Source organism: Callorhinus ursinus, unplaced genomic scaffold, assembly GCF_003265705.2.
Source record: "Callorhinus ursinus isolate GAN/ISIS: 27379988/994484 unplaced genomic scaffold, GSC_fseal_2.0 scaffold29, whole genome shotgun sequence".
Classification (NCBI taxonomy): domain Eukaryota; kingdom Metazoa; phylum Chordata; class Mammalia; order Carnivora; family Otariidae; genus Callorhinus; species Callorhinus ursinus.
The window spans coordinates 17,027,420-17,042,406 of record NW_027397091.1 but is presented as its reverse complement, the minus strand read 5'-3'; the positions used below and the strand labels follow the sequence as shown (position 1 = coordinate 17,042,406).

Below are 14,987 nucleotides of genomic sequence, written 5' to 3'. Positions count from 1 at the left end.
CTGACAAAAAAGCAAACATGACACATCAGAAAGACCACCCCCAAATGACAGCAAACACCAGTTTGGGACCATCTGCCAGATGATCTAATCTGAGGAGGTTGCCGACTGACCAACCACACTGCATCCTTTCTAGTTACCTTGAACCCAGGGGGTATCCCACCCCACAGCTTCTACTTTTCCTGGATGGCCCTTCCAGGGTAATTCAGGCAGAGTGAGAGAACAATGGGCTCTGGATAGACATCCCAGACCCTAAGCAATGTATTTGTACATTGCCACAAAAGTGGTTAGTTACCTCTTGGTGCATCACAGATTACCTCAAAACTTAGCAACTTACTGTCCTTCAGCAGGCGAATGGATAAATAATTTGTGTTCTATCCAGACAATGGAATATTATTCAGCACTAAAAGGAAATTCCTTATCAAGCCATAAAAAGATATGGAGGAAACAAAGGCACATTACTAAGTGAAAGCAGCAATCTGAAATCATACTGTATGAGTCCAACTATATGACATTCTGGAAAAGGCAAAACTATAGAGACCGTGAAAAGATCAGTGGTTGCCGGAGGTTGTGGGGAGGGAAAGATGAATAGGCACAGAACAAAGGAATTTTAGAGCCATGAAACTACTCTGTATGACAATGTAATGGTGGACACATCATTATACATTTGCCCAAACACATAGAATGTTTAACATCAAGAGTGAACTCTAAAGTAAATTGTGGACTTTGGGTGACAATAAGGTGTTGATGTAAATTCATCCATTGTAACAAATATACCACTCTGGTGGGGGTGTTGATCACTGAAGAGGTTATGTGTAAATGGAGATGGGGTACCTGGGAAATCTTGGTACTTTCCTCTCCATTTTGCTGTGAACCTAAGCCTGCTCTAGAAAATATTCTATTAAAAAACACTTAATGTCTTAAAACAACAATAAACTATTACCTCAATGTTTGGGAGTCAGAAATTAGGAGCAGCTTAGCTTGGGGGACTCTGGCTCAAGGTCTCCTATAGGTTTATAGTAAAGATGTCTGCTGGGGCCACATCATCTGAAGCCTTGACTGGGGCTGGAGACTCCACGTCCAAGGCAGCTCCCTCACATGACTGATAAATTGCTAATGGCTGGTACAGGAATCCTCAATTCCTTACCACATAGGCCTCTCCAATTGGTGGCCTGGGTGACCTCACCACATGGCAGTAAGTGATCCAGGAGGGTGCAATTTGGAGCTGTAATACCTTTCATGACTTAGCCTTAGAAGTCACACACTGTCATTTCCATAATATCCTGCCCTATTTCATGTGGGAAGGGACCACACAAGGGCAAGAATACCAAAGGGCAAGAATCATGGGGCCATCTTGGGAGCTGGCTACCACAGTGGTTTTTCTGATGAACCAGTACATTATACTAAAGACTCTGAATAGAGAATTTCATCCCCCTGTAAACAAAGTGTTATATTTGAAAGTAAAATGAAATTCAGGAATAATACTTACAAAATTAGGCTGGGCCATTTGTACCTCTAAGGGAGTTGGAATGGCAGGTTTGGCAATATGCAGATAATGGTAAGACCCAGGAAGAATGCCTCCTATAGGAAATGGCAGATTTTCCAGATTTTAATTTAGTTGTTAATGAAGTGGTAATGGAGTTTATATATCTGTATATAGCACATAGGACATAGGCTAAACAGAGATGCCTACCATGGTGTATACTACTCAAACTATCCCCCTAAAGTACTAGTATTAGCAAGAAACTCCCTGAGATTGATGTTATTTAACAAAATCAATGTGAATGTGCCACTATAGCCCATAATATAGCCAGCAATGCCCCAGGAAGATGTGCCAACCCAATCCTGGGTATACTGTGATTTCCCATAACCCCCGGCACTCTAACCTATGCCTGCCAAAGCCAGACCAAGACCTACGGAGGCCTTAAATGTTGCAGTGATATTCTCATTCCCTGTCACTCTTTCACTATGTAACCAAAATATTAAAGTGGATGTTATTAAGGAAAATCAACAAAGTTCTTGTTCAATACTTTAGAAAATTATCATTATGAAATCCTTACTCTTTCTAGCTTGTCCCATAGTATGAGCTTGATCTAATTCTGGTCTTTGACACCCATCACTTCTCTTCTTTTCCCATGGCCACCACCTTTCCTAAGTTCTCAATCCAAAGTGAGACACAGAGCAGGATCTATCGGAGTCCATTTAGTTAGGTAGAAAATGACAAGGACTGGTATTCAGGGCTTGTGTCTCTTTATCTCATGTTCTGTTTACTGGGTTAGGGTCCATGGACACCCTAGGGGGTCCATGGATGGCTTTAGAGATTGGTCCATCAACCTCCTGGAAATGAACTTACAATTTTGTAAATATGTGCATTTTGTGGTAGAAGGTCCACAAGATTCAAAGACACTACTTTCAAAGATATGAACATCAGCCAAACACAAAGAAATCCTCTATTACTCATATGATGATCTCCTTAGGGATCAATATGGCTTAGGGGATGAAAGTGGATGTTTTTACAGTTGTGAATGGTTTGGCTTATTCATCTAGATAAGAGGCCAAGGCCTGGGATGCTTGGAAGGGTCTCCTTATCTCTGAGCTTATAGTGAGAACAAAAGTTTAGCAAGATGTCAGGGCATTGCTCCACTAACCAGTTGTGAGTAACCTTTGGGCAAGTTACTGATTGCTCCCAGTCTCTCTTTACATTCCTGTAAAATGGGGACCGCAGTTATGATGTGATCCATACTGCATGCTCAAAATACAAAGGACTACAATAAAATGCCAGGTCCATAATAAATGTTTAAAAATGAGATTGAGCTTTCCTCTGTCTCTGTGCAAACCCACTGAGAGACAGAGGAGCCTCCTCACCAAGCCTAAGACAAACATGGAGGGCTGCCCTAAGCACTGACCCAGATCCAATGTGGCTTCATCAGAGGGAAGAAGGTGGCCTACTACACACCTTGGATCTTGGCTCCCTTGTACATGGGGATGAGTCGGTCAAGATCAGCTGGTGGCTCAGTCACAGGTTCAAGGGTCGGGTCAAAGAGACTGAGCATAGCTGCTGCCAGCTGGAAGCCAATTTCTTTGGAACTGAAGCTGCTATGAGTCCACTCATTTGAGTAATATTTATTGGAGAATTTGGTGAGGGAGCCAGCAGCTCTGATGGCTATGTCATTGGTGTGGAAGTTGGTATCAATCACAAGTCGGCCGTCATAGACAAGACATGCATCATTGAGTGCTTTAAATGTTTCATAATCCACATTCTTCTCACAGAAGCTGAAGAACATCTACAAAGCAAACACTCATGTTATTACTCAGTTATCACTCTTCATTTTACACTCTCAAGAATGTGAATAGTCTGCAGTGCACCTTATTATTGGGGGCATACAAAAAACCAAACCAAAACAACAACAACGTTTACTTTACTAAAATGTCATAATGGTGTGGTGTGTGTGTGTATGGAGAGAGAGACAGACAGATGGACAGACAGAGGGAGAGAGTCTGTCTTTGGTATGAAGAACAAATTAAGATACCTAATATCACTCTTTCTTGTAATCACTCAATTTAGACATCCAGTGGAAAGAAGAATGCCAAGTGATGGAGTATCTCTCAGAAAAGTATTTTTTTTCCCCTGTAAGGAGGTTTACATCCATAGAGACACCACTTTCCCCTCATTTGCCTATATTTTGAATAGCTCTATCTCAGCCTTCTTCTATTTTCCTTTTCTTGTGTCTGACACTTAAGTTTCTCCAGGTTCCTTCTTGGGGTCACCTCATTCAGTCTTGAATCTTCAGATTGCCTTGTTCCTGCCTTTTTAAACCCAGAAAGCCCATCCCTGAAGGATGCCCCAGAAAGGATGAGAGCCCCATCAGCCCCAGTATCTACCAGGTCTGGGCTCCTGCCTTGTTCATTCCTGCCCTGGCATGGAAGACAGTCATTCAATAAATATTTATGGGGTGCCTACCTTGTGACAGGCACCATGCTATAGAGGCACCCAAAACACCTCTGCACACTCCTTAGAAGTGACCTGTATGCCCCCTCCATTCTCTGCCCAAATTTCAATGCTACCTTGAGCTTATCTGTATTATCTTCTTCCATAGTGATGTTGAAAGTCATTAAGGCAGTCCAAGTTAGTTGTTTTTAAGTTTCCAGTTTCATTGAAATAGTTTAGTCATTTTTATCTTTACCTAAATATAGTTTGCCACCTTATTAAAAGCCTGCTAAAAAATGAACATATGACATGGGTCCTCATCCTTACTGATTGACATCATACTCCCTGCTTCCTTCACATGCCTGCTTTATGCACCTCACTTACCTATTATGTACAGACATTAGCTGTCTTGGGCCAGAGATACTTCTCTTCCATAGCCTTTTCCTATGCCCATGAATGGTGCATGAATGATGAATGATCCTACAGTAGCCACTGGTCATGTGTGACTATATACATTTAAATCTAAATTAATTAAAATTAAACAAAATTAAAAATCCAGATCCTCAATTGTAGTACCTATTTTAAATGCCCAAAAGCTATAATTGGCTAGTAGCTGCCATACTGAACAGCACAGACACGGACAACTTCCATCAGTTCTATTGGACAGCATTGGACTCGGAGCCGTCATCTCTGTGATGTCCTTTGTTCTCCCTCAGGGAGCTCCTAGGGCCTTTGCTCTTTTCCCTGTCTCTATTCATTCAGCCATCTAACCCTATCCCAGTTACTCCCACCCCAGGCAGCTTCTTCAAGTCTCTTTAGAATTTGTTCTGTTTTATAACTCTTACTCAGTGACCACAGGAAAATACATTTTTCTGAGTCTCTCTCTGACTCTGGATCTTTCTGTCTCTCTACTCTTTTTTCTCTCCTCTACTCTGTTCCCATCACTATAAAACTAGATCTCCCACTCATATAAAAATTTGGAAAGCCATTTGATTTAAATTGAAATTATACACGAAAAAGAGTATCATCAACCTCTTGAGTCCTTGAAAATACTCAGGAGCCCCCTTCAGCATCCACACAAAAGTTCTTCTACCTACCCAGTTCTTTCCTAATTAAGCCTACTTTTAATTAAGTTGCATTTTAAATATATTATTTCTTATTTTCCCAGATTTTAAAGATTATTGGTACTGCAATAGTATTATATTGTTTTGGTGTAGGTATTCACAGTTTTGTTACACTGGGGATTTCATAGGAGTTTGTGAACCAGACTGAAAACTGAATAAGTAAATCTAACACAGTTCAAGGGAACATGTGTTCTAACAAACCTCTATACAAACCTCTGAAGTGCAACACATGCACTCCTTTAATGCCAACTTAACATTACAATACTGGATAAAAATATGAAGTAGAAATATCTGGCCACATCAATGTTGTTCTGAATTAATATTTAAGAGTACTTTTATTTATAATTCTGATTAGGGAGAGCAAAACCCCCTGGTTAGCAAATCAGGAGTCAGTGATCTGATAAACCTCATTCATGATGCATTTACACAAACACTTCCCATGTTAGGCCCGAAGAACTTCTTGGTGAAGAGGATAAACACAGAGTTTATAATTTAATTGGAGAGATGGACACCAACAAAGTCATCACCCTCACAGGCAGAGGATTTCAGATGGTAATGAATGCTGTGTAGAAAAGGGAGGCAGCCAGTGGGAGGCTGGAGCATCTGGTGGGCACCCAGAAGGCACTACCACTGGGCAGAAGGAAGCAAGGTATTAATATGAGTCCAAAATACCAATTCAAGAGTTCTGTTTCTGGTATAATGGTGTAATCCCCTCAGACAAATACTCTAACTGATATAACTATAAACTCTGGTCAAAGTACAAAAACTATTACCCAAAGATTCCAATGAGCATTTAAAAGGAGATAGACGGTGTAGGGCAGTAGACACTTGGAACAATGACCAGTATGAGGGTAATTTTCCTTATTTTGGTGGAAAGAGGCTAGACTATAGTCACTTTATATACTAGTAGAAGAATAAAGATGGTAGAAGAAAGAGTCAGCGAACTTGAAGTTACATCAATAGAAATTACTCAATGTGAAGACTAGAGAGAGAAGAAACAAAGAGATTGAAACAAATGAATAGGGCCTTAAAGACCCATGCAACAAGAAAAAGTCTAACAGATATGTGATTGGAGTCCAAGGAGGAGAGGAGAGAAGAATGAAGCAAGAAATAATGGCCAAGACCTTGGTAAAATTTAACAAAAGTTATAAGTGTATGGATTCTAAACAATGAACTCTAACAAGATAATAAATTCAAGAAAAACCATGCTTTGAGACAAAATAAACATGGAACCCTAACAACATCAAGCTGCTGGAAACTAAAGATAAAGAGAAAACTCTAAAAGCATCCAGGGGGAAATGACACACTAAAAACAGGGAAATAATGGTTTGAAAGATGACAGATTTCTTTTTTTTTTTAATTTTTATTGTTATGTTAATCACCATACATTACATCATTAGTTTTTCATGTAGTGTTCCATGATTCATTGTTTGTGCATAACACCCAGTGCTCCACGCAGAATGTGCCCTCTTTAATGCCCATCACCAGGCTAACTTATCCCCTCACCCCGCTCCCCTCTAGAACCCTCAGTTTGTTTTTCAGAGTCCATAGTCTCTCATGGTTCGTCTCCCCCTCCGACTTACTCCCCTTCATTCTTCCCCTCCTGCTATCTTCTTCTTATTCTTTTTTCTTAACATATGTTGCATTATTTTTTTCAGAAGTATAGATCTGTGATTCAACAGTCTTGCACAATTCACAGCACTCACCATAGCACATACCCTACCCAATGTCTATCACCCAGCCACCCCATCCCTCCCACCCCCCACCACTCCAGCAACACTCAGTGTGTTTCCTGAGATTAAGAATTCCTCATATCAGTGAGGTCATATGATACATGTCTTTCTCTGATTGACTTATTTCACTCAGCATAACCCCCTCCAATTCCATCCACATTGTTGCAAATGGCAAGATCTCATTCCTTTTGAGGGCTGCATAATATTCCACTGTGTATATATACCACTTCTTCTTTATCCATTCATCTGTCGATGGACATCTTGGCTCTTTCCACAGTTTGGCTATTGTGGACATTGCTGCTATAAACATCGGGGTGCACGTACCCCTTCGGGTCCCTACATTTGTATCTTTGTGGTAAATACCCAGTAGTGTAATTGCTGGATCATACGGTAGCTCTATTTTCAACTGTTTGAGGAACCTCCATACTGTTTTCCAGAATGGTTGCACCAGCTTGCATTCCTCGCAGCAGTGTAGGAGGGTTCCCCCTTCTGTGCATCCCTGCCAACATTGGTCATTTCCTGACTTGTTAATTTTAGCCATTCTGACTGGTGTGAGGTGGTATCTCATGGAGGTTTGGATTTGGATTTCCCTGATGCCAAGCGATGTTGAGCACTTTTTCATGTGTCTCTTGGCCATTTGGATGTCTTCTTTGGAAAAATGTCTCTTCATGTCTTTTGCCCTTTTCTTGATTGGATTATTTGTTCTTTGGGTGTTGAGTTTAATAACTTCTTTATAGATTTTGGATACTAGCCCTTTATCTGATATGTCATTTCCAAATATTTTCTCCCATTCTGTCCGTTGTCTTTTGGTTTTGTGGACTGTTTCTTTTGCTGTGCAAAAGCTTTTTATCTTGATGAAATCCAAAGAGTTCATTTTTGCCCTTGCTTCCCTTGCCTTTGGCGATGTTTCTAGGAAGAAGTTGCTGCGGCTGAGGTCGAAGAGGTTGTCACCTGTGTTCTCCTTTAGGACTTTGATGGACTCCTGTCTCACATTTAGGTTTTTCAACCATTTGGAGTCTATTTTGGTGTGTGGTGTAAGGAAATGGTCCAGTTTCATTCTTCTGCATGTGGCTGTCCAATTTTCCCAACACCATTTGTTGAAGAGACTGTCTTTTTTCCACTGGACATTCTTTCCTGCTTTCTGAAAGATGAGTTGACCATAGAGTTGAGGGTCCATTTCTGGGCTCTCTATTCTGTTCCATTGATCTATGCGTCTGTTTTTGTGCCAGTACCATACTGTCTTGATGATGACAGCTTTGTAATAGAGCTGGAAGTCCGGAATTGTGATGCCGCCAGCTTTGCTTTTCTTTTTCAATATTCCTCTGGCTATTCGGGGTCTCTTCTGGTTCCATACAAATTTTAGGATTATTTGTTCCATTTCTTTGAAAAGAGTGGATGGTATTTTGATGGGGATTGCATTGAATGTGTAGATTGCTCTAGGTAGCATTGACATCTTCACAATGTTTATTCTTCCAATCCATGAGCATGGAACGTTTTTCCATTTCTTTCTGTCTTCCTCAATTTCTTTCATGTGTATTTTATAGTTTTCTGAGTACAGATCCTTTGCCTCTTTGGTTAAATTTATTCCTAGGTATCTTATGGTTTTGGGTGCAATTGTAAATGGGATGGACTCCTTGATTTGTCTCTCTTCTGTCTTGTTGTTGGTGTATAGGAATGCCACTGATTTCTGTGCATTGATTTTATATCCTGCTACTTTACTGAATTCCTGGATGAGTTCTAGCAGTTTTGGGGTGGAGTCTTTTGGGTTTTCCACATACAGTATCACATCATCTGCAAAGAGTGAGAGTTTGACTTCCTCCTTGCCGATTTGGATGCCTTTGATTACTTTTTGTTGTCTGATTGCTGTGGCTAGGACTTCTAATACTATGTTGAATAGCAGTGGTGATAGTGGACATCCCTGCTGCGTTTCTGACCTTAGGGGAAAGGCTCTCAGCTTTTCCCCATTGAGAATGATATTTGCTGTAGATTTTTCATAGATGGCTTTTATGGTATTAAGGTAGGTACCCTCTATCCCTATACTCTGAAGAGTTTTGATCAAGAAAGGATGCTGTACTTTGTCAAATGCTTTTTCTGCATCTATTGAGAGGATCATATGATTCTTCTTCTTTCTTTTGTTAATGTATTGTATTACGTTGACTGATTTGCGGATGTTGAACCAACCTTGCAGCCCAGGGATAAATCCCAGTTGGGCATGGTGAATAATCCTTTTAACGTATTGTTGGATCCTGTTGGCTAGTATTTTGGTGAGAATTTTTGCATCCATGTTCATCAAGGATATTGGTCTGTAATTCTCCTTTTTGATGGGGTCTTTGTCTGGTTTTGGGATCAAGGTAATGGTGGCCTCATAAAATGAGTTTGGAAGTTTTCCTTCCATTTCTATTTATTGGAACAGTTTCAGGAGAATAGGTATTAATTCTTCTTGAAATGTTTGGTAGAATTCCCCTGGGAAGCCATCTGGCCCTGGACTTTTGTTTGTTGGGAGATTTTTGATGACTGCTTCAGTTTCCTTTGTGGTTACAGGTCTGTTCAGGTGTTCTATTTCTTCCTGGTTCAGTTTTGGTAGTTGATACATCTCTAGGAATGCACCCATTTCTTCCAGGTTATCTAATTTGCTGGCATAGAGTTGCTCATAATATGTTCTTATAATTGTTTGTATTTCCTTGGTGTTGGTTGTGATCTCTCCTCTTTCATTCATGATTTTGTTGATTTGGGTCATTTCTCTTTTCTTTTTGATCAGTCTGGCCAGGGGTTTATCAATCTTGTGAATTCTTTCAAAGAACCAGCTCCTAGTTTCGTTGATCTGTTCTACTGTTCTTTTGGTTTCTATTTCATTGATTTTTGCTCTGATCTTTATGATTTCTCTTCTCCTGCTGGGTTTAGGCTTTATTTGCTGTTCTTTCTCTAGCTCCTTTATGTATAGGGTTAGGTTGTGTATTTGAGACCTTTCTTGTTTCTTGAGAAAGGCTTGTATTGCTAGATACTTTCCTCTCAGGACTGCCTTTGCTGCATCCCAAAGATTTTGAACAGTTGTGTTTTCATTTTCATTGGTTTCCATGAATTTTTTTAATTCTTCTTTAATTTCCTGGTTGACCCATTCATTCTTTAGTAGGATGCTCTTTAGCCTCCATGTATTTGAGTTCTTTCCGACTTTCCTCTTGTGATTGCATTCTAGTTTCAAAGCATTGTGGTCTGAAAATATGCAGGGAATAATCCCAGTCTTTTGGTACCGGTTGAGACCTGATTTGTGACCTAGGATGTGATCAATTCTGGAGAATGTTCCATGGGCACTAGAGAAGAATGTGTATTCTGTTGCTTTGGGATGGAATGTTCTGAATATGTCTGGGAAGTCCATTTGGTCCAGTGTGCCATTTAAAGTCTTTATTTCCTTGTTGATCTTGTGCTTAGATGATCTGTCCATTTCAGTCAGGGGGGTGTTAAAGTCCCCCATTATTATTGTATTGTTGTCAATGTGTTTCTTTGCTTTTGTTATTAATTGCCTTATATAATTGGCTGCTCCCATGTTAGGGGCATAGATATTTACAATTGTTAGACCTTCTTGTTGGATAGACCCTTTAAGTAGGATATAGTGTCCTTCTTCATCTCTTATTACACTCTTTGTTTTAAAATCTAATTCGTCTGATATCAGGATTGCCAGCCCAGCTTTCTTTTGTTGTCCATTAGCATGGTAAATGGTTTCCCACCCCTTCACTTTCAATCTGGGGGTGTCTTTGGGTCTAAAATGAGCCTCTTGCAGACAGCATATGGATGGGTCTTGTTTTTTTAATCCAATCTGATAGCCTGTGTCTTTTGATTGGGGCATTGAGCCCATTTACATTCAGGGTAACTATTGAAAGATATGAATTTAGTGCCATTGTATTGCCTGTAAGGTGACTGTTATTGTATCTTGTCTGTGTTCCTTTCTGATCTATGCTGCTTTTAGGCTCTCTCTTTGCTTAGAGGACCCCTTTCAATATTTCTTGTAGGGCTGGTTTTGTGTTTGCCAATTCCTTTAGTTTTTGTTTGTCCTGGAAGATTTTTATCTCTCTTTCTATTTTCAATGACAGCCTAGCTGGATATAGTATTCTTGGCTGCATATTTTTCTCGTTTAGTGCTCTGAGGATATCATTCCTTTCTGGCCTGCCAGGTCTCTGTGGATAGGTCTGTTGCCAATCTAATATTTCTACCATTGTAGGTTACATATCTCTTCTCCCGAGCTGCTTTCAGGATTTTCTCTTTGTCTCTGAGACTCATCAGTTTTACTATTAGATGTCAGGGTGTTGACCTACTTTTATTGAATTTGAGAGGGGCTCTCTGTGCCTCCTGGATTTTGATGCCTGTTTCCTTCCTCACATTAGGGAAGTTCTCTGCTATTATTTGCTCCAATATACCTTCTGCCCCTCTCTCTCTTTCTTCTTCTTCTGGGATCCCAATTATTCTAATGTTGTTTCATCTTATCGTATCGCTTCTCTCTCGAATTCTGCCCTCGTGATCCTGTAGTTGTTTATCTCTCTTTTTCTCAGCCTCTTTATTTTCCATCATTTGGTCTTCTATATCGCTGATTCTCTTTTATGTCTCATTTATCCTAGCAGTTAGTGCCCCCATTTTTGATTGCACCTCATTAATAGCCTTTTTGATTTCGACTTGGTTAGATTTGAGTTCTTTTATTTCTCCAGAAATAGTTTCTCTAATAACTTCCACGCTTTTTTCAAGCCCAGCTAGTATCTTTAAAGTCATGATTCTGAACTCTAGGTCCAACATCATACTAATGTCCGTGTTGAGTAGGTCCCTGGCAGATGGTACTACCTCTTGTTCTTTTTGCTGAGGTGATTTTCTTCGTCTTGTCATTTTGTCCAGAGTTGAATAGTTGAATGAGAACAAAATGCTAACAGGTTAAGAACGTCCCCAGCAAATATACTCTAAACAAATCAGAAAAGACCTGAAACCAGGGGAAAAGAAAGGGCAAGAAAGAAAAAAGAAAGAGAAAAAAAAAAACAAAAAGAAAAAGATAAAAACAGAAACAGAACAATACAAAGAAAAGAATATGATCAAATATGATCAGGCTAGGGCATAGATTAGTGTCACACACTAGATTTTGGGCGTATTTTGGTCTATTAGAAAAAAGTGCCTCCTAAATTTTAAAGGAAGAAAGACTTATATATGTACAAAATAAGGGTTGATACAATGAAGGGATGGAAGATGACTGTAAAGATGAAAATTATAAAAGATTTTATAAAAGGAATCGATAAGATAAGAAGTTGTTTGAAAAAAGAAGAAGATTTAAAAAAAAAGAAAAAAAGGGAGAGAATGTGATCAGGCAGGAGACTAGAACAAAGCCATGCACTAGTGATTTAGGGTATATTTTGATCTGTTAGGAGAAACTGTATCTCAAAATTTTTTAAAAGAGAACTTATATATATATATATGCCAAAAATAAGGGTAACTACTATGAAGGGATAAAATATGACTTTAAAAATGAACAATAAAAAATGTGTTTTTAAAAAAGGGATTGATAAGATGTTGGTTGAAAAAGGGAAAAAGAAAAATTCAAAAAAAAAACAGTTAAAAAAAGTAACTTTGAAAAACTACTGAATCATGGAAAAAAAAAGCGATGAATTCTATGTGCAGTATTCCCCTAGGGCTGGAGTTCTCCTGTTCTCCTTGATTGGTAAACTTGGTCTTGGCTTCCTGGCTGTTCGTGCTGATCTTCTGGGGGAGGGGCCTGTTGCCGTGGTTCCCATATGTCTTTGTGGAGGTGGAATTGCCCCACCCTTGTCCAACGGGGCTAAGCAAGCTGCTAGGGTTTGCTCTCAGGAGCTTTTGTTCCCTGCAAGCTCTCGGCACAGCTTTGGAGGACCAGGGTGAAAATGGTGGCCTCCCAATCTCCACTCGGAGGAGCCGAGAACTCGGGGCCCCGCTCCTCAGTGCACCCCCAGAGAAAAGCAGTCACTCCTGTCTCCCCGGTCTCCATCCGCACTCTGTGCTCACCCAGCCTGTGACTGAGTGTTTCTTTCTATCTCTGGCACCCGACCCCGTGTGGAGTCTCCAAACCCAGCAGATCCCTGTGGTGCACTCCCGTGCCGCTCCTCCCAGTGGAGGAAGGGGAGTCTCCCCGGCTCTGCCGCTTGTTGGGTCCCTGCTGGAGGAGCAGTGGCCTGACTGGGCCACGGATCACAGTCTATGGCAACCCCGAGCTGAGAGCCGGCGCCTCGGCTCCGTCTCTGCAGCCTGCTTCCCTGCTCCGATACCTGGGAGCTCTGCCGCACTCAGGCACCCCCAGTCTTTCTGTGACCCTGAGGGTCCTGAGACCACACTGTCCTGCTAGGGTTCCACCCCCCGCTTAGCCACTGGAGCGACGTCCCTCAGCGGAGCCGACTTCTAAAAGTTCCGATTTTGTGCTCCGCGGCTCTATCACTTGCCAGAAGCGGCCGAAGGAGGCCCCCTGCCCCGCTGTCTAGCCTCCCAAATATTGCCTCGGATTCACTTCTCCGCATGTCCTACCTTCCAGTAAGTGGTCGCTTCTCTGTTCAGAGAGTTGTTGCTACTCTCTTCTTTGATCTCCTGTTGAGTTCGTAGGTGTTCAGAATAGTTTGATCCCCATTCAGCTTAATTCCTAAGACCAGACGAAATCCAGGTCTCCTACTCCTCAGCCATCTTGCTCCGCCCCCCGAACGATGACAGATTTCTTAAATCAAAACTTTTCCATGTCAGAAGACGATAGAAAAAACATCTTAGAAGTGTTGAAAGGAAAAACAAAAAAACAAAAAACAGCAACCTCTCAGGCCATGATTCTATATCCAGTGGAAATATCTTTCAAGAACAAAGGTAAAATAAAGATATTTTCAGAAAGAGGAAAACTGGAGAATCCATTGCCAGCAGGCCTGCAATTGTATGTGCTATAGGAAGTTGTTCAGGGTGAAAAGAGATTATATTGGATGGAAATTTGGATCTTCAGAAATGAAGACAAAACAATAAAATTGGAAAATATCTGGGTAAGCATAAAATTCTATTTTTCTTCTTAAGTTCTTTGTAATATGTATGACTGTTTAAAACAAAAGTTATACTTTTGTTGGTTTTTCAATGTGTGTAGATACATATCAAATGTAACAGAAAAGGGTGTCCAGAAAGTGGGGAGAAGGGACTGTATGGTTGCAAGGTTTTTATATTTTATGAGAAATGGTGCAATATTTACTCTAACTAGAATGTAAGAGATTAATGATGTATATTATTATACATAGAGCAACCACTAAAAATAACATATACACCAGAAGACAATTGAAATAGAATACTAAAAAATACTCTAATTTTTAAAAAGCAGGCAAAGGGAATAGACTAACAAAAAGCAGAGGAGACAAACAGTAAACCAATAACAAAATGGTAGACCTAAATCTAACCACATAAATAATTACATTAAATACTTGTGGTAAAACACTTCAATTAAAAGGCAGAAAGAATAGAAAAGCATGAGGTAGGCAGATTTCTAAGCTGGTCCTCAAAATTCCCACCCCTCCCTTTAGGTGTGAACATGAACTAGGACTGTGATGAGAGGATCACCCGCATGATTAGGGGGTGTTCTATGGCATGGCTGACTTTAAGATATGCTCTTTGGGTCTGACCTAATCAGGTAAGCCCTTTAAAAGACACTAGGCTTGTCCCAAAGAAGATGTGAAGTGTGAGGGAGATTTGACATGAGAGAGACTCTCTGTTGCTAGCTTGAAGATGGAAGGAGCCATGTGGCAAGGAATGTAGATGGCCTCTCAGAATGGAGAGTGGACCTTGTCTGAGCAGCAAGGAAACAGGGACTTCCCATCCTCAGCTGCAATAAACTAAATTCAACCAAAGATACAATCTCCAGCTAGAGCACAGCCTGGAGCCTTGAGAGTCCCTGAGCAGAGAAGCCAATCACACCATGACTTCCAACCTGCAGATCTATGAGCTAACAAATGGATACTGTTTTAGTTTGCTAAATCTGTCAAACTTGCTACACAGCAATGAAAATACTAACAAAATCTACTTTATGATACCTGTAAGAGACACTTTAGATATAAGGACACGGAGAGTAAACCGATGGAAAAAATAAACCATGCAAACAGTAAACATAAGAAGGATAGCAGATAAAGGGAACTTTAAAATAAAGGATAAATGCGCAGAAAATGAGACACAGCAATGAAAATACTAACAAAATCG

The 14,987-nt window shown here is 40.4% G+C and overlaps 1 protein-coding gene across 5 annotated transcripts in view; it reads right to left on the bottom strand.

Moving 5' to 3' along the window:
- CFAP61 (cilia and flagella associated protein 61) overlaps positions 1 to 14,987 on the bottom strand; it is a 301,246-nt gene that overhangs the window by 58,800 nt on the left and 227,459 nt on the right. For 4 of the 5 annotated variants that reach the window (XM_073878452.1, XM_025876823.2, XM_073878453.1 and 1 more), the window contains 2 exons: positions 2,954 to 3,281; positions 1,487 to 1,578 (listed from right to left, as the gene is read on the bottom strand). In XM_073878452.1, coding sequence (XP_073734553.1) covers positions 1,487 to 1,578; positions 2,954 to 3,281 — 420 coding nt within the window. Of the gene's footprint in view, positions 1 to 1,486; positions 1,579 to 2,953; positions 3,282 to 14,987 lie in introns of those variants that run through there. The other variant, XM_073878455.1, reaches the window with a different exon arrangement.